Source organism: Eubalaena glacialis, chromosome 19 (assembly GCF_028564815.1).
Source record: "Eubalaena glacialis isolate mEubGla1 chromosome 19, mEubGla1.1.hap2.+ XY, whole genome shotgun sequence".
In the NCBI taxonomy this organism is placed as follows: domain Eukaryota; kingdom Metazoa; phylum Chordata; class Mammalia; order Artiodactyla; family Balaenidae; genus Eubalaena; species Eubalaena glacialis.
In genome coordinates this window covers 6,645,541-6,668,526 of record NC_083734.1, presented here as the reverse complement: position 1 = coordinate 6,668,526, position 22,986 = coordinate 6,645,541, and the positions used below count along the sequence as shown (strand labels likewise).

Genomic DNA, 22,986 nt, shown 5'->3' with positions numbered 1-22,986 from the left:
TATATATAATAGTTTGCATCTGCTAATCCCAAACTCCCAATCCATCCCTCCCCACCACCCTCCCCCTTGGCAACCACAAGTCTGTTCCCTATGTCTGTGAGTCTGTTTCTGTTTCGTTAAGTAAGTTCATTTGTGTCATATTTTAGATTCCACATATAAGTGATACCATATGGTATTTGTCTTTCTCTTTCTGACTTACTTCACTTAGTATGATAATCTCTAGTTCCATCCATGTTGGTGCAAGTGGCATTACTTCATTCTTTTTCATGGCTGAGTAGTATTCCATTGTGCAATATATAGGAGAAAGTACTTCATTTTATAGCCCTCTCTTGGAAATATACAGTACATTCAGCACATTAAAGCCCTGAAAATCTTGAATAAGCCTGATTCATGCATCATTTCCCAAACATATTGGACCCTAAAACTCTTTTCCCTACATAAAACCTACTAATAATTTGAAGAATGAATGATTGATAGAATATGCCCAGGGAAGCACAGATACGTTAACACAGCCTAAGATCTTATGACATTTCTTAGTGTCAAAATTACCCCACAACTAACAGTGAGCTTTCTGTTGAACAGAGCACCAGATTTTCCACACATACTGCTTATCTATCCTCTCTTGAACTTAGAATAATCAAATCTTGTATTTAAATATACCACGCTGTCCCTATGCTCACCTTGTTAGGTTTAGCTCCATATTTTTTCCTGATAAGATTCTGGGTCCACCTCTGAAGATATATACAGTTTATTCCAACCTATATGACAGCCTTTTGAATGTTTGGACAGCATTTTAAGTAACTTATCTCAGTCTGCTCTTTACTAGGCCAAACACCCTAAATTCCTCCACTCGTCCCATCCTTTTTAAATGGCCTGATGTTCAGCACTCTCACATCATAGCTGCCTCTCCGTGAGCATTGTAGAATTTGCCAATTTGTGTGTTCATTGTTAGCTCTGCACATGAGCCCTGACTGTCTTCTTAAGTTGGTCTGAGCTAGCACTTTAGAATAACAACATTCAGTCTTTGAAATAGAAGTTCCTACGTGGGTCTGTCTACTAAGAACACATCCTTTTGATCATAGACCTAGATATAATTAATACTGCCATCATCCTTCCCCAACAACATTTAAAATGCCAACCTGAAGCACCCTGGCTACACCAAATCTTTGTATTGGTATTAAAGAAAAGTTGCCGATACTCAGCCATAAAAAAGAATGAAATAATGCCACTTGAAGCAACGTGGATGGAACTAGAGATTATCATACTAAGTGAAGTCAGTCAGAAAGAGAAAAACTAATACCATATGATATCACTTATATGTGGAATCTAAAATATGACACAAATGAACCTATCTATGAAACAGAAACAGAATCATGGACGTAGAGAACAGACTTGAGTTTGCCAAGGAGAGGGTTGGGGGAGGGGTGGATTGGGAGTTTGGGATTAGCAGATGCAAACTATTTTTTTTTTTTTATACAATTCTGGATTGATCTATTTTAAATTTATTTATTTATTTGTTTATGGCTGTGTTGGGTCTTTGTTTCTGTGCGAGGGCTCTCTCTAGTTGCAGCAAGCGGGGGGCCACTCTTCATCGCGGTGCGCGGGCCTCTCACTATCGCGGCCTCTCCTGTTGCAGAGCACAGGCTCCAGACACGCAGGCTCAGTAATCGTGGCTCACGGGCCCAGTTGCTCCGCGGCATGCGGGATCCTCCCAGACCAGGGCTCGAACCAGTGTCCCCCGCATCGGCAGGCAGACTCTCAACCACTGCGCCACCAGGGAAGCCCAGCAAACTATTATATATAGAATGGATAAACAACAAGGTCCTACTGTACAGCACAGAGAACTATATTCACTATTCTATGATAAACCATAATGGAAAAGAATATTTTAAAAAAAGAATGTGTGTGTGTATATATATATATGTGTGTGTGTATATATATATGTGTGTGTGTATATATATATATAACTGAATCACTTTGCTGTACAGAAGTAATTAACACAACATTGTAAATCAACTATACTTCAATAAAAAAGAGAAAAGTTGCCAAATTTCCAACACGGAATTGATACAGTCCTGTTTCCACCGTTAAAAGCTTAAAGTTCTCTTATTTGTGGCCATTATGTGATACAACATCACTATTAAGAAATCTTTGATTCACTGGGTGGGTTGGTTTTCTCTCTTCCTTCTACACATCTGGCTGTGATCATAAAATCAGAGCCTTGTTTTGTTCATCAGAGAGTCTTTGTAGACCAGGCTTTTCAGAACTGCACTTTCGTTGTTCTTCTGCCAGATCATTAGTGTAAATTGACTGCCATCAAGACTGCTTCCCAGTATATGAGCCCATTTTCAAACTGGGTAGATGTATTCCCATATCCCTTTCCCACATGTTTTCCTCAACCAGCAAGAATGGCTCTCCTGCATCACATTAAATCTTATCCAAATGTCTGGACATTTGTTGTTACTATCTAGCAAAGCCAGCGTAGTTTAAAGGGTTTCTATGGCCCTGAAACCACCTTCAAAGTATAATAACTCTTTGATATTTAACTCTTTCTACTTCTTTCTTCTTATAACCAAGCAGCAGTCCTGGCTTCTTGTAGATGTTACTGTCATCCTCACTTTCCCTCCCTCCATTAGGTTTGATGCATCTTGTCCCCTGGGCTCACAAGGCTAACCCTACAGTGATGTATGCCCTGGGTAATGCCTCTGCTGTTGAATAGCATGCTGATTTCCCCCTTCCCAGGTGGATCCTCCATTCTGAACCTTAGAAAAGAACAGCAGGTGGGGACAGTTGTTCATGCTGGCATAAATTCCTACTTATGCATCAGCAAACCTATTCTTTCTTGGACTTACTTCCTCTACAATCTCCACCTCTTGAAGTCTCAAACATTTGCGTTTGATAAGTAAATAGTTCCTTTCTGAATTAAAAAAAAAAAAATTAGCTGCCTCTTCGAAACTTAAAGGATAGACGAGTAGTGAAGAGACATAGACCCCTATCTTTTAAGTCAATTGAGTTTTACTGGGTATTTATTAAACATGTTAAGGTTTGTCCTGTGGGCAAGGGCTGGCACACAATAAGCCCAAATCTTTAAAAATGTTTTATAAATGGGGGTTCTGCTGTCAATGTTTTAATATTATCATTGTCCCCATAAACAAATCAGTCACCTTAGGACGGCTCATGGCACATTTTTCAGAAACCAAGCCCTCTGGGTTGAGCCTATAACATTGGGGCTGGCAACCTATAGTGTGCAGTCTCACAGGAAATAGAAAAGGATGTTCTATGACACTGCTGTGTGTTGGGAAGCAAGACCTGTCTGAATGGATGTGGGAGAGGCGAGGCCATTGGGCCAAGGACTGGTGGAACCCAGTCCTGGTGAAAGAGCCCCTGCGGAGGGAAATGCACCCGTGTGTCTCCTCCACTGCTCTGCTCGGACAGGGCTCTTACTGTACGTGAGGGAAGGGCACCTCCCACCTTCCATTTCCCATCCTCAGCCCACAAGGAATAACCAACATCATCTGTGACTTCTCAGAGGTCGTAAATGAATGTTAAACATCCACGTTTTAAGGGCTTCTCAAGAAAAAAGGAAGTGTTGGAAGCAGCACTGATAATTTTTAGAGCATGCTCAGAGAGAAAATGCAAATGAGGTGTCTCCACTCTGTGTGGAACCAGAACTGAGAGTCACTAAGGAGGGTCCCTGTCCCTGTGTCTCATCACCAGGATCTCGAAGAGACAGTGGAACAGACCCAAAGCCTGAACATGTATTGCCATTTTGCAAATGGTATCGGGGAGCCCAAGTACATGCCTGTACAATCGTGGGAACTTTTGACCCAGACTCTGGTGGAGGCCCTGGAGAACCACAACGAAATCAACACAGTGATGGACCTGGTTCTCTTCGAGGACGCGATACGCCATGTGTAAGTGTGCTTCTCATCGTGCCTTTCCTCAGCTGTCTCCTCTTCCCAGTGTCAGGGGTCTCATTTGGGCATTTGATGAAACCGGGAAAGCAGCTACTGCTTCTGCCATGAAGGTCAAGATGGCGGCTGGTAGAGCAGCAGCTGTGGCTTCTGCCACTGGCTGTAGCCGGGGCAGCATGGTGATGCGCTCGGGAGGAACTGGATTTATTTCCTTGTCTGCCATTTACAGTCCTGGGCCTGATCATGGTGACACCAAGGGAAAATGGGAGATCATAAAATAAGGCACCAGAGCAGCTCAGGACCTGCATTCCCAACTCATACTAGTCCAATGAGATTGAAGGTTTTAAGTGCATATATTTCAAAAATTAACTATCTTTTTAAGTCTTGCTGCTATCAAGTGAACCATGGAGAGTAGTCACCAAGCCTCCCAGGTAGTTTATACTCACACTGATGCTAATCCTGTACTGCTCTGTATATTCCCCAATCTGAGGTGCATTTACCACCCCTCCTGCCTTCTAAAATCTCTCCACCCTGCCCCCTGCTGCCCAGAGTCTCCAACAGCAAAATCCACTTTATCTTCAACTTCTCTGAACTTCCACACTGATGAATTCTAACTGAAACCTAACTGAACCCTGCATTGAGGAAAGCAGTATTTTTCTTCCCCATTCCATGCACCCCAGGGCCTAGAGAGAGGTACGGACCCTCCTTCTACCGCACCCCACACCAGTGGCATATTTAAACCATTTCTCCTTTTATCTTTCATGAACCCCAGTTCTTCTGAAGCACAAGTACCTGGACATCCCTACTCATCACCTCTCCTTGTCAGTGTCATCTGCTGACATCCCGTTGCTCCCCATCATTTACCACCTACCTCAGTGCTTGGACCACTTTCTCTCCTCAGCCACCCCTTTCTTCATTCCTGGCATCTGTGTGTCACCTGGTCTTTCTGTTCCTTGGCCTCCTTAGCTCCAGCAATGTTCCTTCCATCCCACCTCAGCCACTCACTCACGTGTTCCTGCCCTAGAAGTTCTATCATCAATAATGAACCCACATCCAAAATCTCAAATTCAAACATGCCACTCATTTGTCTCTCCTACCCCTCCACTAACCTGCTCTAGTTTTTATTCTAGCTATACTTATTTCCCAGTTTTACTGAGATACAATTGACATATAACATTGTGTAAGTTTAAGGTGTAAAACATAATGATTTAAGTATATATTGCAAAATGTTACCACCATAAGGTTAGCTAACAACCATCACCTCACGTAGGTATTTTCCTTGTTATGAGAGTCTTTCAGATCAACTCTCAAATACACAATAGAGTATTGTTCATTACAGTCATCGTGTTGTACATTACGTCTCCAGAACTTATTTATCTTATAACTGGAAGTTCGTGCTTTTTGACGCCTTCACCTAATTCCTCCACCCACCTCTGGCAACCACAAATCTGACCTCTGTTTCTGTGTGTTAGGTTTTATTAGATTCCACGTATAAGGCAGATCATACAGTATTTACTGTTCTCCGTCTTATTTCACTTAGCATAATGCCCTCAAGGTCCATCCATTTTGTCGCAAATAAATATATTCCAGCTGTTCTCAAACTTCATCAAGACTTCATTTCATTGAAGCACCTACTTTCTCAAACTCCTTTATCCTTCTGTCCACCATGTCGTTACTTTCCTCGACCACCATGGACTCCATCACCCAGTACAAGCTCCCCTGACTTTCCTGTCATTGCATCCATGTGACAAAGCTCTACTCTAGCTAAACCTCACTTCCTTCTTTTTCCACACCTGCCCCTAAACATGTGGAGATTATTGAAGAAAAACCATCATCATGTTGACTTGATTTTCTTGCAATTTTCAGCCACAAATATCAAGTGGGCCCTCAACTTTGCTAGAAACCCTCCTCCATGACCCTGGGCAGATTGCTGTCTTCCCCTTTGTGTGATGACTGCATCACACGTTTCTCTCCTCTTCTCAAGCTTCTAACATCTCTCCCCTCTCTTTATTCCCAATTAATGAGCACAATTTCGCTGAGATAATGAAAGCAGCCAGAAGACAATTCTCTCATCTCCCTGCCATCAAATCGAACAGCCTCTCTGTATCCCACCTGCATCCCACCCACAAGTCCTGCCTTCTGTACTATTTCAGCTAAGGAACCATCCCTGTGCCTACCTGAGGCCAAACCCTCCACGTGTGCCCTGGTTCCCATCTCCTATCACCTTCTCAGTGACTTTACTCCTTCCTGCAATGATCCCTCCCTCCCTCTTCTCTCTCTTCATTGTTTGGGGGGCTGTGCCTCACCACTTGTGGGATTTTAGTTCCCTGACTAGGGATTGAACCCACACCCTCAGCAGTGAAAGCACCAAGTCCTAACCACTGGACTGCCAGGGAATTCCCTCTCTCCTCTTTTCTCTTTCCTTCTCTTCCCTCTTCCCCATCATCAATTCATTCATTTCTGGATCATACATATCAGCATACAAACATGCCGTGTTATCATTTTATCAAAAAAAGAATAAACTATTCCTTGACTCTTATATCCCTTTCACCCCCTACCCCTGTTTCTCAACTCCTATTCAAAGAAAAACTCATCAGAAGGGTTGCCTTTACTTTTCATACTTTCTTGCTTCTCACCTGTTCTTTGGTCCATTTCTTACCACTTGAACAAAGAAGCTCTTATCAAAGTCACCACAGACCAACCTCTGGCTAAAGTCGGTTGTCACTGCTGGGTCCTTACCTTATATTATTTGACTCCCCTGCTACATTTGTCATGATTAATCACTCTATTAATTTGTTTACAGCTATCCGTCCATCCATCCAACACCTATTTACTGATTAGATGGTCTTAGTATGAGTGTAGGGATCTTTGTCTTATTCACTGCTAGATCCCCAATACCTAGGACAGTGTCTGGAACATAGCTGGTACTCAGTAAAATTTCTTAGCACATCATATGGGATAAATGATACAGAGGAAAACAGAAAGGTGAAAGGGATAGAGAGTCCTGGGAGGTAAGTGCAGTTGTAAACAGGGTGGTGAGGGAGGCTTCACCGAGGAGGCGGCATTGGATCTGACATGTGAGACCCGCACTGAGCACAGCTCATCACGGGCTGGTGCACAGTGTCCTGCCTACGTCAGTTCTCTTGGGCTTCACAAACACCTTGAAGAAAGTCAGGTCTACTATTATCCCTGTATTATAAATAAGGGAACTGACACCCGGAGAGATGAGGGGAGTTGCCCAGCATCACACACACCCCAGGAAGAGGTAAGCCAAAGCCTACACTCATGCAGAGTGTCTGCTCAGGACCATCACACTACAATGCTTCATACATTCCCCTAATCCAGTGTAAGCTCCTTGAACACGCAGACTCTCTTGCTCACTGCTGAATCCCCAGTACCTTGGACAGCGTCTGGTGCATAGTAGATGGTCAGTAATAAGGGTTTTAGGGTGTTTGTTCACTAATCTGGTGAAACTTCAGGGAGTGTTTTCCCTCCTCTCTAAGAGCTACCAGAGCCTGTGTCATAGTCTTGGAATTGAAGAAAATCTTTGTCTTTTCAGGGTAAATGTAATTGGGGAGAATAGCAAGTGATTCAGTCAATGTGGTTTCCAGCATGGGTGATCAAACTGGCTAATATTGTTCTTAGGGAAAAAATAAGACTATGAAAACTGGCTTTTCTCCTGAGGCTCCTAACCAGACTCTGAAGATAGTTTCCAAAGAGAAACCTGAGCTGCATTAGCAATGGCCAAATAACTGGAATAATGAACTGCCTTGAGGGGGACAATTTGGAAGAATAAAATGTATCTGGATGTATAATTTCCTGTACGTTTGTTTTAAAATATCAATGTCCCATGACTTCCTTCCTGCACTGCCCTTCCCTCCCCTCCCAGGGGCTCCGTGATCCTCTTTGTTGCCTCTACCCGCAGAGAAAGCAGAAGCGTTCCCCTCCTGTTCCAGAAAACGGAATGCCCAACAGCCCAGTGAGAAGCGCAGGTGACTAAGCTGTCGGCGCCACTCCACACGGTGCCCGACGAGTCTGTACGCGCTCTCCCCGGAGCCCCAAGGGCCAAGCCCAAGTTCACATCCTCCTTCTGCCAGTAACTGGCGGTGGTGCTCTGCGAAGGACACGACCTCCCCAAGCCTCAGTTTCCTCCTCCGGGAAGTGAGGATGATGAGAATGCCGCAGGACCAGTGCTTCGCACGTACTAAGCGGTCCACGGTGTTAGTCTTTCCGCTGTCGTTTTCTTTCCCCAAAAGCACCACTTGCTCTCCTACTGACCTCCTTCACCACTGCAGCACATTCTCGTTCTGCTGCTTCTGGAAGCTTCACACTAGATCTTTCCCCGCTTTTGGCATAATCTCCGTCTGCCTTTTTCTTTGTTTTTTTCATTCCCACCTGTGTTTTTCTGCCTCCTCTTTTTTCTCTTAGAATCGCTTCACGTTTTTTAACAAAAAAAGGAACTTCAGATGTACTTCTCTTGTGCCCCTTCTTTTGTGCATCTTATTGGTTCTCGTGTGCGCCCGCGTGTGTGTGTGTGTGTGTGTGTGTGTGTGTGTGTGTTTAGTCTTCAGTAAGCCAGCTTCCTCCAGCTGTGCTGTGGTACATTTTCAGCTTTTGTTTTTAATCTCCCAGAAACTCAGTAATGGGCTTAACTCAGACTGCCTTGGTTTTCTGGCCCAGGAATCCTTTAGAATATTGATCTTCTTTTTAGATTTTGTAATTTAAATGCAGAGTCCTTTGCCCTCGTCAGAGGTTGTTAGTGAATCCCCAGCTGGAATCCAATGCTGACAGTTGCAGACTTAACCATCCCTTCTTTGGAAACTTCAGCACTAATGATGCATTTCCATTTAGATATTGAATAGCATGGACCATGCTAAGCTGAGTTCAGGCCTTCCAGAATAGAGCTGCGTGTTGGGTGGCCCGCAGAGCCTACTTGGACTTCTCCTCCCCCATGCCTGCCTCTCTCCTCAGTAATTCATTCCTGCCCCCTCTTTTTTTGAATCTGAAGAGAGGGCCTGGATATCTTAGCACCATATTTTCTCCTTTTATCATTGTAGCTAGGCACCATCTCATGTAGACACAAAGCAGATGATTCCTTGCACCTACCTCACCCCAAATGTGATGCTGAGTATCAGGTCTGGGGTGTTCTGCTTACATTTAACAAAAATTTCTTGAATGCCTTTAATGTGCTAGCACTACAGAGAAAACAAGATGCGTATACACACTCTTCAGATGTCTAGAAACCATGGTTTAATAAGGGAGCAAGAGAAGTGTACACCTGTCTGATACAAGACAGAGTATCACAACTAAATAATTATAAACGAAAAAGTAAAATCATAAAAAGAGCTAAAAGTAGTCAGTAAATACCTTCTGAGTATTTAGGGGAATAAAATGTCACTACATAAATTCAGTGACATACAAGCCCTCCACAGCGGCTTCATCACTGGTTATGTTATCCCCAAATACACTGGCTTAACTTTCAAATTCAACTAGCACAGTCTAACATGTTCTCACCCTCCAATATAATAGAGTCAATTTTTGATCACTTCTACCTAAGAAGAAACTGATGCCACCATTCTGGGGGCCAGTTTTTCAGTATTTATGAAAAGTCGTGAAAAGTGTCTTACTAGGAACTTATCCTGTGGCCATAATTAGACCTATAAACCCAGGTTCCTCCTGTCACCATCACACATGCCCTCCAATCCTGCCTGGCTGCCTTGGGCTCTTCCTCCACCACCACTGCTTCACCAGAGGCTTTGGCTTAAAGCAGAGCAGGGCGACCTCAGTCCACTCAGGCAAGAGGTGAGGCCAGGTTTGGGGACAATTTAACTCCCTCTTCCCAAGCTCAGCCCAGGATGTGCCTGCAAGGAGGGCTCCAGTCCTCACCCGGACCATTACGCCTGCTCCTCACGGAGGGAAGTCTGATCAAAGCCCTGTGCCTCTGCTTCCCTCTCTCAGCTGCCACATCAATCGCATCTTGGAGTGCCCGCGGGGAAACGCTCTGCTGGTCGGCGTAGGGGGGAGCGGCAAGCAGAGTCTGACAAGGCTCGCGGCTTTCATCAGCTCCATGGACGTATTCCAGATCACGCTGCGGAGAGGCTACCAGATTCCTGACTTCAAGGTAGGGGGCCAGGCAGCTGCCGGGGTGGGGCGGAGGCTCAGTCTCTCCACAACTGCCCACGACTCCCTGTCACCCTGCATTAGCTCTTCAGCTCCCTCGCCCAGAATCTCCCCTTAATCATCTGTCCACCTTCTTCTTAGACTCTGGGCTGGTGACTGGAGGTGCTTAGACCCTGAGAACACCGACCTTCCCAAGGTCTGCATCTGGGAGACCTCAGCTGCTTTAGGTGCATCTGTAGAGCCTCAGCTCTCACCCAAATCGGAAGCACATCTACATCAAATTCAGCACACAGCTCTCCAGCAGCCCTAGCAGACAGAAGGAATACTGACAGTTTGCCCAAGTTTTATAAGAATTGCATATTTTAAAGGATGGGTTCAGTAACCACCAGCCGCTGGGACCTTCAGGGACATTGCCTGGTTGGAGATGTAAGGCACTTAGGAGCCACAGTGCACACCCTGAAAGTGGAGAAAGGCATTAAGTACGACCCTCAGAGGTCACTTTGTCCAGCCCCCTGTTTTGATCCGTGGCCAACAGTAGAGGCCCAGTAGGGAGTCATGAGGTCATTTCCATCAGGATGCTGCTCTTGCTGTCCCTGGGAGAATTCCAGCCTGCACGGAGCCAGACCTGCCCACCCGACTTCATAATCTCTCAGCTGGTGGCTCTCACTGCTGCTCTGAAACCACAGCTCAGCCTCTTGCGATTGGCTGAATCTAAGGTCATACTCTGGGTTCACATCAGGTCAATCTTTAGTGCTTCCAAAAAAGAAAAGACAAGATAGTGCTCATGAGAATCATGCATTTACAGAATGATCTAAGACACTGGTTCTCAACCTTGGCCATATACTGGAATCCCCTTCAAATAATAGTGATGCCTGCATCCCACCCCCCAGAAATCCTGACTTAACTGTTCTGGGGATTGGCCTGGGCATCAGGACGGTTGAAAGTAACCCCAGGTGATTCTAAGGAGAGCTGGGAAACACTGTCTTAGGTGATTCTGTAAATGCGTTGGTTGAGAACCACTGATCTAAAAGGAAGTTTATTAACGTCAAAGGGGAATTATTTGGACACAAGGAAGCTCTGCTATAAGGAAATGTATGAGGCTGATAGAGAATGAGCTTTGGGTCGTGTGAGAGAGAGATGACTAAGATTACGGACCAATGGCTGAGCTTCGGGAAAGGGATGCATCAAAGGAACCAAGAGTGACCAAGCTGGAAAAATTCAGGGCCTGGCATCCTAGCCCCAAACTTCATCTACCTATAGTTTTGAATGGATGTAATTTCCTACCAAATGATTGTGTGTGCGTATGTGTGAGTGTGTGTGTGTACGTTCCCCAAGATATTTTTTAACAGCAAAAGTCTTTGCTGGCGCTAGCCATAAGAACATAAGACTCTGCTACTATATGATATATTCATCCCCCAGGCCAGGAGGCCCAAGTACATGGCTCTTCTGTCAGGACCAAGAGCAATCACTTGCCTCCTGGGGCAAGTCATTCATTTGTATGATGATATAAGTAACACAGATGAACAGGGGAACATCTCTGTCCTTTGGAAAGCTGTTACCTGTTTGCACAAAGCAGGAGCTCTAGAAGCTAATTCAGAAGCCACAGTGGTTGTATGAATTAAAGATCATCATTATTTATTCTACTAGCCCACCTCTATTGGGATCGAGGCCTGGGAATGAGGCATATTTTCCGGCCTGTGAGTGCAAGATAGCACTCCTCCCTCCCTCCCGTTGCTGGTCTCTTATCAAGAAAGCCCTCTTCTCAGAGATCTCCGATGTTGTTTCTGCAGGCGGACCTGGCCAGCTTGTGCCTGAAAGCCGGGGTAAAGAATCTCAGCACCGTGTTTCTCATGACAGACACCCAAGTAGCTGATGAGAAGTTCCTTGTGTTCATTAATGACCTCTTGGCATCTGGTAAGAGACTCTTTGCACTTGAATGTCTCTAACAAATTTGTGCTGGAGTTGGAGTCATTCCAAGGTGGAGATTTTGTTCAAGGTCAGAAGAGCGAGGTCATAGAAATGAGGGAGAAAACTGACACAGCGGAGAACTGGTTCATCAGGGTCCTTCTAGGATTGCTGCTGGGCCTGCTGTCTTTTATTCTCCTTACATGCAAAACAGACAGTAGTCTTTTGGCTTTCTTAGTGGGACTAGATATGACAATAGGAGGAAAGTAGGTTAGGGCTTGCAGATCTGCTGAGTCCAGAAAGAAGGTGCTGTTCCCTCCCCACACCCAAGACAGAGAGAAACTGGAATGTGTTCATTATTTCAGGGAGGTAAGGCATTAGCAGCAAGATACACACACAGAGTACATGCACACACAAAACTTACCCAAGAGGGCAAGGTTAGGTTGCCAATTAATCAAGGATTCAGAACTTTATGGAAGCAAAGTAGAAGCAGGAACAGATGGAGGATGGTTTTCTTAGATTACAAAGAACTCGACAAAGGCTGTCTCAACTTCCCTGTGACACTATCAGTGCAAGATAGGACTTCAGTGGACAGTTCAGTTCTTGATACTTTGCTGCCCTTATTTTTTTAGGGATTCAGGACTTATGCCAACCATTCTAGAAAAAAAGTTTATGTATACACATATATGTATATACATATATGTATATATAAATATACATAAACATATACAAGATATATATATACCCAAGAAGATAAAACAATATAGTATAAAAATTATGCATTTTCAGAAATTTGGGTTGTATATATATTTATATTTATATTAATTAAGAGAATATGATTTCCTGACTCTTAACCCAAATTTAGCATCTATAAAACCACCTCCTACCTGGGCTAATAAAATAGTCAGTGCACAGATGTTCTGAATAAAATTTCTGCTTCCAGATGTCTGCTTCCAGATTTCCATTTCAGAAAGCCTGTTTCTCTACAGTTCACCTCCTGGCTCTCTGACTAAATACTCTTTAGTTTATGAAGTCAAAGGACCATGATCACAATATACTTCTCCAAAGTGCATTCCATGTCATATATAATATATTTCAGGATGGCTCTTTCCATGCAATCTCTAGGAACTTTACTGCTTCAGAATCGTTGACTGCTTCAAATTTTGTGCCCTTGTACCCCAGGCCATTTTACTATCACTTCCATGACGAGCCACTGGTCTTTGGTCCAGACCATGCACTAGCAGGCTCTGTGAGCAACCTTCGACTTCCTGCTGACGAGGACCAGAGTCCCATCAGGTTGGGACTGATGGCTCCAGCCATAACACTGATCCCACACTCTCGTTCCTTTCCCAACCTGCCCTATTTAAGTTAGTTTTATATCCAGGAATTTGCCTACTAACTCTTATACCTTTTCTCCTCCAATCCAACAAATTGTCCTTTTCTTAAATACTGTCTTTTTAACATCCCACCACCTTCTGCAACAGTATTTCACCTACAACACTGCCTCACCTTCTGTTATTTTACCAAATAATGAGAGACGGGTCCAACTGTCCTCCCACCCTGAAGCTGCGCCCTAAAGTCTAATTTCTAAAACAATCAAAAAAGGTAAAATTGTGCTTCCAAAGACTTATAGCTTTGGAGATGCCAGGCATGTTGCCAGCCTCACCCTGTATCTCATTTGGCTCCAATCCAGCCAGGTCACCTTCTGCTATAATAATGTCTGAGACACAAACGATGTTACACTTTTACCAATTGAAATTTTATTTCAATTGGTAAAATTGAAAATAAAGTATTTTTAATTTTTCATTTAGAAAACAACTTGTTTCAAGTTCAAAGGAATTTCTGAAGCCCTGCCCAGTGAAAACTTAATGTAATCAGTGTGCTCCAAAGTCATGGAATTTCAAACTCACGATTTTAAGACTTCTATATACAAAAACAGGATTTACACACACATGTTAAAATGGAGCTACAATTAAAAGTAATACTTTTCTAATCTTCATCCCTTTAATCTTAACCATTTTGACAGGGAGAATTGAGCATATCTGAGTTCTAATTCTCCCTGTCAGATAACTTCTGGCTAGAAATTAACTGACTGCCAATCCAGGCAGAGCTACAGAGATTCCTCAGAGCCTCCCCATCCACTTAGTTTTTCATGGGGTTGTGCAATCACTGCATTCTTGGATAGCACAGTAGAGACTAGGAAACTATACATTGGGCTACCTTGTCATTAGCTCATCCCTCTCTAGTTATCTACAAAACCTATTAGGTTGAAGATAAGGTACAGTGAGTGAATTCCACTGATTCAACACTCCCCCAAAACACCTTCCTCAGTGACCTCTGATCTCATGCCATAGGCTACCTGCTTTCCTCCCACACTTCTTTAGCTCATTGTTTCATCCCTTGGTTTCCTGACACCATTTCCAGAATCAAACTGTATTGGTAATTCAGCACATAAATCCCACCTCTGACACCACCCAAACATTTCAGAACCCATCATGATGCCACTTGCATCTCAGATTGGTTGCAGACTGACAGTAAGAAATCCTCCACTCAAAGTTAAAAAATTAAATCAAGTTTCTGATTCAATTAGCAAAAGCCACATAATTGTATAAGAAGCAGGGTGGCCACCTAAATCAGAGTGAATTAAGCCTATCTTTCAGTCACTTTCTTTGGCTACCAGAGTCCCTAATGGGGCTCATGAAGCTTCTGGTGAAACTATGCATGAAATGTTGGCCCTTGCTGAGTCCGAAAAGTTCAATTCTTGCTATGTCCTTGTTGCCCTGTATAATAATTCCTGAAGAATGTACACTGGCCATCAAAAGCAGATATTTAAAAAACTCTCACAAAATTTGTTCTCTCTTGGTCCTCCTTCAGCCAAACTCAGCATCAGCATGGGCCCATCCTAATCTAAAGGGAGAAAATAGAATCCTTTCCTGGTTTTTTGGTACAGCACACCTGCCTCCAGGTTTCCAGCATTCCAGAAAGCCCATTTTACTGCAGTCCCAGTTAAGAAGACCTAGTCTGCTCCAGGTGTGGTGTCTTTTCCTCTCCATACTCTGCCAGATTTCATACTTCATTTTACTTTGGGATCTTATGTTGGGATTTCCTTTTTGCTTTTCAAAAGGCTTAATTGTTCACTCCAAAATTAATATTTCTCTTCCCTGGCTCAGACTAGATCACTTTGCATCTATTTGTACATTCAAAACCATTTATTAAGCTTCCATGTTCCAGTCAGTAGCCTCTATGTGGTCTATTGGAAGAGTTGATAACCAATTGAGTCCCCTCTCTTGTAAAGCCATATGCCTCTCCATCTCTGGAGAGTCCTTATTACATCTGGGCCAAATCTCCTCTTGGAATGTAAAACATGAAAAGATCCTCTCATCTTCCAGGTGCTTTAGGATTAGATGCAGGATTGACATGTTAGTGATCTGTACACATCACATGAGAATGTGGAGTCTGGAAATATTTGTAACAGTCTTGACATTGGATTGTTCTCCTCCCATGAGCATCTAGAACTGGATTTCCTGATAGGCCATCTATGCTTTACACAAGTTATATTCTGGCCCAGTTTCCCTGAAAGGAAAAAAGACAAAGTGGCAAAAGAGAAGTGGCAAAGATGGCAAAGATGACAAAAGAGAAGCCATCAAGCATGCATCAGATCTCCTAAGCATACTTTGTGGTCTCAGGGGATCTGTTTACCAGATGCGTCCCTAAACCATAAACCATGGAAATTTAAACCAGCACCTGGTTGCTTCCAGCTGCCACACAGAAATGCCCAGAGCATAATGCAAAAAGATGCTTGAGTAACAGCTTTTCTTTTCTTCATGTGGTACTAAATTCTCATACAAGTTACTTGAGACTATGTCTCTGTGCATTCTCCTACATTACTAACCTCCCCCTCACCACCTATGTCCAAGAGATAATCAGTTGCCACCAATTTTACCCCCTAACTATTTCTGAATCCGTTCTTCTCTGTCATGACTACCACTGATCTTTTCATCTTTTGCTTCAACAAATGCAGACACTTCTTTTTTTTTATTTTATTGAAGTATAGTTGATTTACAATGTTGTGTTAATTACTGCTATACAGCCAAGTGATCCAGTTATATATATTCTTTTTTATATATATTCTTTTCCATTATGGTTTATCATAGGGTATTGAATATAGTTCTCTGTGCTATAGAGTAGGACCTTCTTGTTTATCCATTCTACATATAAAAGCTTACATTGCAGACACTTCTTAACTCACCTCCCTACCTCTCAGGGAGGCCCACCCCCATCCATTCTCCTCCCTGCTTCCAAAAAGGTCTATCAAACTATAATTCCTTCATCAGTTCCTAACTGAATGCACGATAAGCTGTTTTATACAGAAAAAACAAAACAAAAAACAAAAAAACAGCTGCCTTTGACCTGCTTCCTTCCTTTCTTACTAGCTTACCTCCCCATTATGATCTAGTAATTCCCACCTCCTTGAAATAACACACTGTACTGCCTCCTGACATCCTTCCTGACTCACACTGTTCCTTTTGAACCTCATGCCCTTCTCCTTCTTTATCTGGATTAACTTCTACCCATAGTACAAGACTTATCTTGGATGTTATCTCTCTGGGAAATCTTCACTAATCCACTGTCACCACGAGGAATGAGAAACATCCCTCTGTGTTTCTCTAACATTCAGTGGTTGCACACACCACCATTGTACTGAAACGACATTGTAAACTTATGAAAGGCAGAGACTGTGTTGTCTGTTGTTGGTTCATTTTTTGTTATGAAATAATCCAGAGATACAAAAGATAAGGATTAAATACCTACTGCCCAGCTTAGGAAATAAAACAACACTGATATAATTATAACCCTCTGTAAAGACTGTGTTATTTTCACCATTTACATTGTCAGCACTGAAGGCATCTCCTGGCCCATAATTAGCATTCAAGAGGTATTCGTTGAACCAAGGTGTGTCATATCATGAGAATGATGTGTCATCTTACATATTAGATATTACTGTTGAACACGTGCTTTGAGAAAGTTTCCAGCCATGCAGAGAGAGGGCCAGGGGTCCTGAGATAGTCACCACACTCCCTGTTTTTTCTCCCTTGAGACCAGGGAAATGTTTCTGAAAAATGTTATTCCTGGGTGGGGTCAAAGCCCTTAAGCCATTGTGACGCTAACTGGTTCACAGAGAATAACCCTCAGCTTTGCCTTTTTTATTACCAAGCTCCAACTAACCAAACCATCTTAAGTTATCTCAAAGCAGTGTGGCCTCTGAGAGCCCCAGACCACACAGAGAAGATGATGATGAGTCTGACTTGCAAAATATCAGGACATGTTAAGGACCGCAAGAAGCCATTCTGCACTAGGCAGCAGAAATAAGGCTTCCCAACTTTAGGTCACGAGAGGAAACTCTTCAAATATTTAAATAGCCTCTGCCTCTGTTCACATCACAAAATCCCCTCTGGCAGTTCAGTCTCCTGCTTTCAGCATGACTACCTACATCGCACAATAAGTGACAGGAATGTTGTCAGGAGAAATTGGAGGAACAAACCTGGAAATGCAAACTTTGCTCCCAATTCAGAGGTGCTCAATTCCATCTGGTGGTCTTCTCCTTAAGGGATCGTGGGAATTGTGTGACAAATGCCCCCATCTTAAGAACATGGAAAAAGGCTCTAAAAGGCCTGGGTGTTTTCAATATCTTGGCACTTAAAGGTATCATATAAACTAGGGCGAGCACACTTTTTCTATAAAGGGTCAGAAAGTAAATATTTTCAGCTTTGCAGACCATACAGCCTCTGTCACAACTACTCAGCTCTGTCATTGTATTGGACAAATAGCCATAGACAATATCTAAATGAATGAGTGTAGCTGTGACCAGTAAAACTTTATTTATGGACAACAAAATTTGAATGTCATGTAATTTTCATGTGTCATTAAATAGTATTATTTTAATTTTTTCAACCATTAAAAATTGTAAAAACCATGCTTAGCTTGCAGGCAGAGATAGAGGCCAGATTTAGCCTATAGATCATACTTTGCCTCCTCAAAGGACATAAATCCTACATATTTCAAAAAATAGAAAGATGAAGAATGCAGACTCTATTATTACAAATATTCTAAGACCAAAGGGAATTCAGGTTCTCACTGGAGGACTCTAACGTACTTATAGGTAAGAAAATGCAGATTATCAGAGGGGCAAAGGAGAAAGGAATTCAGACCACTGCAGGCAGTCAGCCCCAGAAGTATGAGTATGGCTCACATCAATTCCATTTGAGTATTTCTCTTTTTAAAACTTCCCTGAACTCCTTGACTCCCAACACATGCTAAATATCATTTCATTTTTCTAGCTGTTTTCTCTGACCCCCTATTTTTATCAAATAAGGCTGAAATGGATTCTTCCACTAGTAAGACCTTGATTTTGACACGTTTATAGCACCGGGTATTTTGTATGCATGCTATGAAATATCTTAATGAATGGAAATTAAATCAGGTTTGTCCAATTAAGGGAAGAAAGTAAATGATCATTTTCATGATAATTCATTTTTCCCATTTAAACAATTAAGTTTAATTAGTATAAAACTCTAACCCAACTCTTGGCTGGATTAGTGTTGTCAGACTATGAAGGCCAGAAATCTGGTGGAAAGTTGAGTTTCCTCCAGATACAGTAGTTCAAGGAAGTGCAGCAGCTTCAGTGGTGAAAAGAATCACAATTCCCGTCACTCAGATTAGTTAGAGGCCATTTGCCAAACCACCCACCTTGGAGGACCTCACTCAAGTCCACAAGGAAACAGCACAGGTAGTGGCTCCAGTGGCTTCTTCCAACTCTAACATTTCTACGATGCTAACATTTCTTTGTTGGTTATGGAGGAAGGAAGAAGCACGCGGGTGTGCGGAGCTTCAAAGGGGAGCTTGTATATGACTTCAGGTCCACGTGGCTTCAACACCTACCTAAAGCCTTGTCCTGGAAATAGGAAAGAGCTTTTCTGATAGCCATAGAATATCCTGGAGTGAACCACATTCATCTTTACCTCCTATCCAGTGTTTCCAAGATTTAACTGTACCAGTGCTTCCTTCATTCTTACATCCCTTAAGCTCATTTCTCTCCTTGAGAAAACTTAATGCCATTCACTATTGGCCTCACAACTACCTTTATAGCTCCCAGTCTGTCTGCATTTGTTTGCAGTTTTCTTCATTCTTTCTTTCCAAGGCCAACTCTTCCACGTGAGCTAGGGGCCCACCAGCTGGTTCTTAATTCAGAATTTTGCTTTATTCTATCCCCTCTTTCAATTTCTGACTCTCCCTCACAGTTTTCACATTCTCACCACCTACATTTACTTTTTCCTTTATGTTTTTCTATATTTCTTTACAAAACATGTTGGGATACAGAAAGCAATAAAACAAACACCCATGCAATTATGAACAATGTTGCAAAACAGAAACATCTGATGTGTGCAAGCAGAGTTGCTTTGCAACAGGTGCCTAAAACGTAGATTGTTAAATTGTCTGGTATGTGCACTTCAAGTTTACTAAAAAGTGCCAGTTGCCCTCCGGAGTAGTTGTACAGATTTATTCTCTGCTTGAGTACCTGTTTCCTCTTAACCTCACCAACACTTGGTTTATCTGACATACCAGTTTTTGCCAAAGGATATAAAATGGAATCTCATTTTTGTCCTTTCCCTTCTTACTTGTGACATTGGAGCATCTTTTCAAGTGTTTATTGGCTATCCACCTTATGTTAGTTGCCTTTTTATATAGTTTGCCCTTTTGCTCTTCGGTTCTTTCTTTTTCTTATGGATTTGTAAGAGTCCTTTGTATATTCTGGATACTAACCCTTTGTTCATCATGTAGGTCATAAATGTCTTTTTTGAAGTGTGTATCTGAATTTTGTCATGCTGATTTCATTTAAATGTTGCAAAACTTAGTCTTTTTATGTTTCGTGCTTTTTGTGCTCTATTTCAGAAATTGTGTCCTATCCAACACCATAAAAATAATCTTTTGTATTTTATCTATAAAATATTACTGTTTCATATTCATGTCTTTAATCCACCTGGAATGTATTTTTGCATGGAATTCTAATTTTATTTTTTGATATTAGTACTGAGTTATCCTAACATCACTTATTGATATGTTCATCATTTTTTAGCATACTGATTTTGAATATGAATTTCCTGTTTACATCTGGGTCCGTTTCTAGGTGTTTCACTCACTGTTCTATTTACTTACCCAAGTACCAATTTCACATTGTTTTAACTAACATAGCTTTATAAGGAGACTTGATTTCTGATAGAACAAATCCCTTCTTCCCGTTCTTCACAAGTATCATTGCCATTCTTTACCCTTTGCTCTTCCATATAAATTTTAGAATATGATTGTCAGGATTGATAATGAAACCCATATGATTTTTCTGGGGGGAAACTGCATCTTTGTGATACTGGTAATACTGAGTCATCCACCCATGAGCAGAGTATTTCTCTCCATTTATTTTGGGTTTTATTTATGCCCTTCAGTAATATGTTATAGTTTTTACATCAAGATCTTGCACATCTTTTTATATATTTATTACTGCCTGTCTTATAGGTTTTGCTGGTATCCTAAATAACTTTTGCTGGTATTCTAAACAACTGATTATTCTAAATAACTTTTTTGCTGGTATTCTAAATAAAATAACTCTTTTTTTTTTTTTTTGCTGAAGTACAAAAGTGCCATTTTATTTCCAATATTGATTTTGTATCCAGCAAGCTTGTTGTTTAACACACTTACGAGTTCTGATTGTTTATGTGTATATTCTCTTAGATTTCCTATTTAGAAAATTAGATTTTGATGATAATACTTTTATTATTTCCTTAACTATCCATATAAATTTTATTTCTTTTCCTTGAATTGTTAGCCTAGGACATCTGTATAATGTTGAATAGAAAACATGAATAGCAGTCATGCTTGTCTTGTTCTTAATTCAAAAGAGAATATTTTAGTATTTCACCGGTAAACAGATATGATGTTTGCTTTGGGTCTGCGACAGATACCTATGATCTGGTTAAAAGAAATCTCAAACTAAATTTTCAGAAATTTTGTGCAGCTGTTTTGATGGTCATATCATTTTACTTCTTTAATCCATTAATGTAGTGAATTATTCTCATAGATTTTTCTAATATTTAACCATCCTTGCGTTTCCAAGATAAACTCTAATTGGTCATCATATATTTATTTTTATATATTTAGTTGAGATTTTTAAAGATTTTTTTCCATTATATACTGCCTCATTAATACACTAGTTTATCTAACTTTCAGAACTTTGCCAATCTGGTAAAAAATAATAATTAAGGATCTGTGCTCCGATTCTTCCCAGGAGAGATCCCAGATCTCTACTCTGACGATGAGGTTGAAAACATCATAAGCAATGTGAGGAACGAAGTCAAGAGCCAAGGTCTTGTTGACAACAGAGAGAACTGCTGGAAGTTCTTTATAGAGCGGGTCCGACGACAACTGAAGGTACAAGGATTCGCTGCCCGGGGTAGACAGGACCAGAGGTGGTCCATGGGAGCCTCTATGGATATTTTGGACACAATAAGCTGTACTTATGGATTGCCTTGGGAGTGGGTGGTGAGGGTGCAAGGCCCTTCTCAGCCTGAGCACCTGTGCAAGGATGCCCTTCTCACGTGCCTCAAGGGCAGTGGCCTCCCTCTTGCCTCCGGAAGTCCCAGCATTTCTAATCCCTTGGCTGGAAAGGCTGCCTAGCGTTTACAGATTTTTGTCTCTGTTGATATGCTTCCCAATTTCCTGGGAAATAAAGAATCCAAGGCCATGTCTGTCTCTCTGTAAGTACATCTTGGATACCTTCTTGGTTCTCCCCACCCTTCTGCCTTCTCAGGTGACTCTCTGTTTCTCCCCGGTGGGGACCAAGCTGAGAGTCCGCAGCAGGAAGTTCCCCGCCATCGTGAACTGCACAGCCATCGACTGGTTCCATGAGTGGCCGCAGCAAGCCCTGGAGTCCGTCAGCTTCCGCTTCCTGCAGAACACGGAGGACATTGAGGTGAGAGGGCAAAGGAGACACCCCTCAAGCTCCTCTCCACCTCTGGGTACAAGGAACCCCACATCCGGCAACTCCAGGTTGTTGGAGCACAGCCTTCCATGTGGTGAAGCAACGAGCCGGGTGGGCAGTCACCTGCCGTCTTCATGGCCAGATGACCTCTTTATTTCCTGCCCTTTGATTCTAGCCCACAGTCAAGCCATCGATTAGCAAGTTCATGGCTTTTGTCCACACAAGTGTCAACCACACCTCCCAGTCCTATCTGAGCAATGAGCGGCGCTACAACTACACAACCCCCAAGTCATTCCTGGAGTTCATCAGACTCTACCAGAGCCTGCTGTGCAGGAACGGAAGGGAGCTCAGGTGCAAGATGGAGCGGCTGGAGAACGGGCTGCTGAAGCTCCGCAGCACCTCCGCCCAGGTGAGCGACGTCCTTCCGGTCCTCCTGCCTTCGGGGGGCTCGGAGGCAGTGGGGGCGGCCCCTTTCCAGAGGACTGGAGGACCACAGTCACGGTCTGCAGACCACACACTGTTCTCCAGAGAACAGTGCCGGTGATGCCCAGAAAGCTTTATCAGGGGTCCAGGTTCTCGTTGGACTCATCCAAAAGAGTTTGGGCGAGGAACACAAAACACAAAGGAAAAAACACACACACACACTGAGGAGCAAAGAGAGCAAAGAAGCAGTTGATTCAGTGCAGAAGTGAAAGTTACACACTCAAGAGTGCGGGCATCCTCACAGTGAGGGGCCCGCCACAGGGTTTTTTGATCCTCCTTTTATCCTATTTTTAGCCCTTTGAATGGGTGGGGTCTCTTTGATTAGGGATGGAATATTCATTGGGGGAGGGTTGAGGTGTGGCCTGGATGGCACCAGGTTGCATCGACTCCCGGTCCTGCCCATTCGTCTCCTGAAGCCACAGTACATGCACTCTAAGAGCTCTTTTCCCTTAAATTCTACCTTACTAGTCAAGCGCCACACGTGGAAGGTCGTACAGAGTCATCAGCAACCTGTGCATTTTTATTGCGCATGCT

At 42.7% G+C, this 22,986-nt stretch overlaps 1 protein-coding gene across 1 annotated transcript in view; it reads left to right on the top strand.

The window, feature by feature from the left end:
- The window catches only part of DNAH9 (dynein axonemal heavy chain 9), a 297,703-nt gene that overhangs the window by 173,958 nt on the left and 100,759 nt on the right, over positions 1-22,986 (top strand). The window contains exons 43-48 of the mRNA XM_061176356.1: positions 3,718-3,914; positions 9,873-10,035; positions 11,825-11,948; positions 21,277-21,419; positions 21,799-21,960; positions 22,145-22,378. Coding sequence (XP_061032339.1) covers positions 3,718-3,914; positions 9,873-10,035; positions 11,825-11,948; positions 21,277-21,419; positions 21,799-21,960; positions 22,145-22,378 — 1,023 coding nt within the window. The remainder of the gene's footprint in view (positions 1-3,717; positions 3,915-9,872; positions 10,036-11,824; positions 11,949-21,276; positions 21,420-21,798; positions 21,961-22,144; positions 22,379-22,986) is intronic.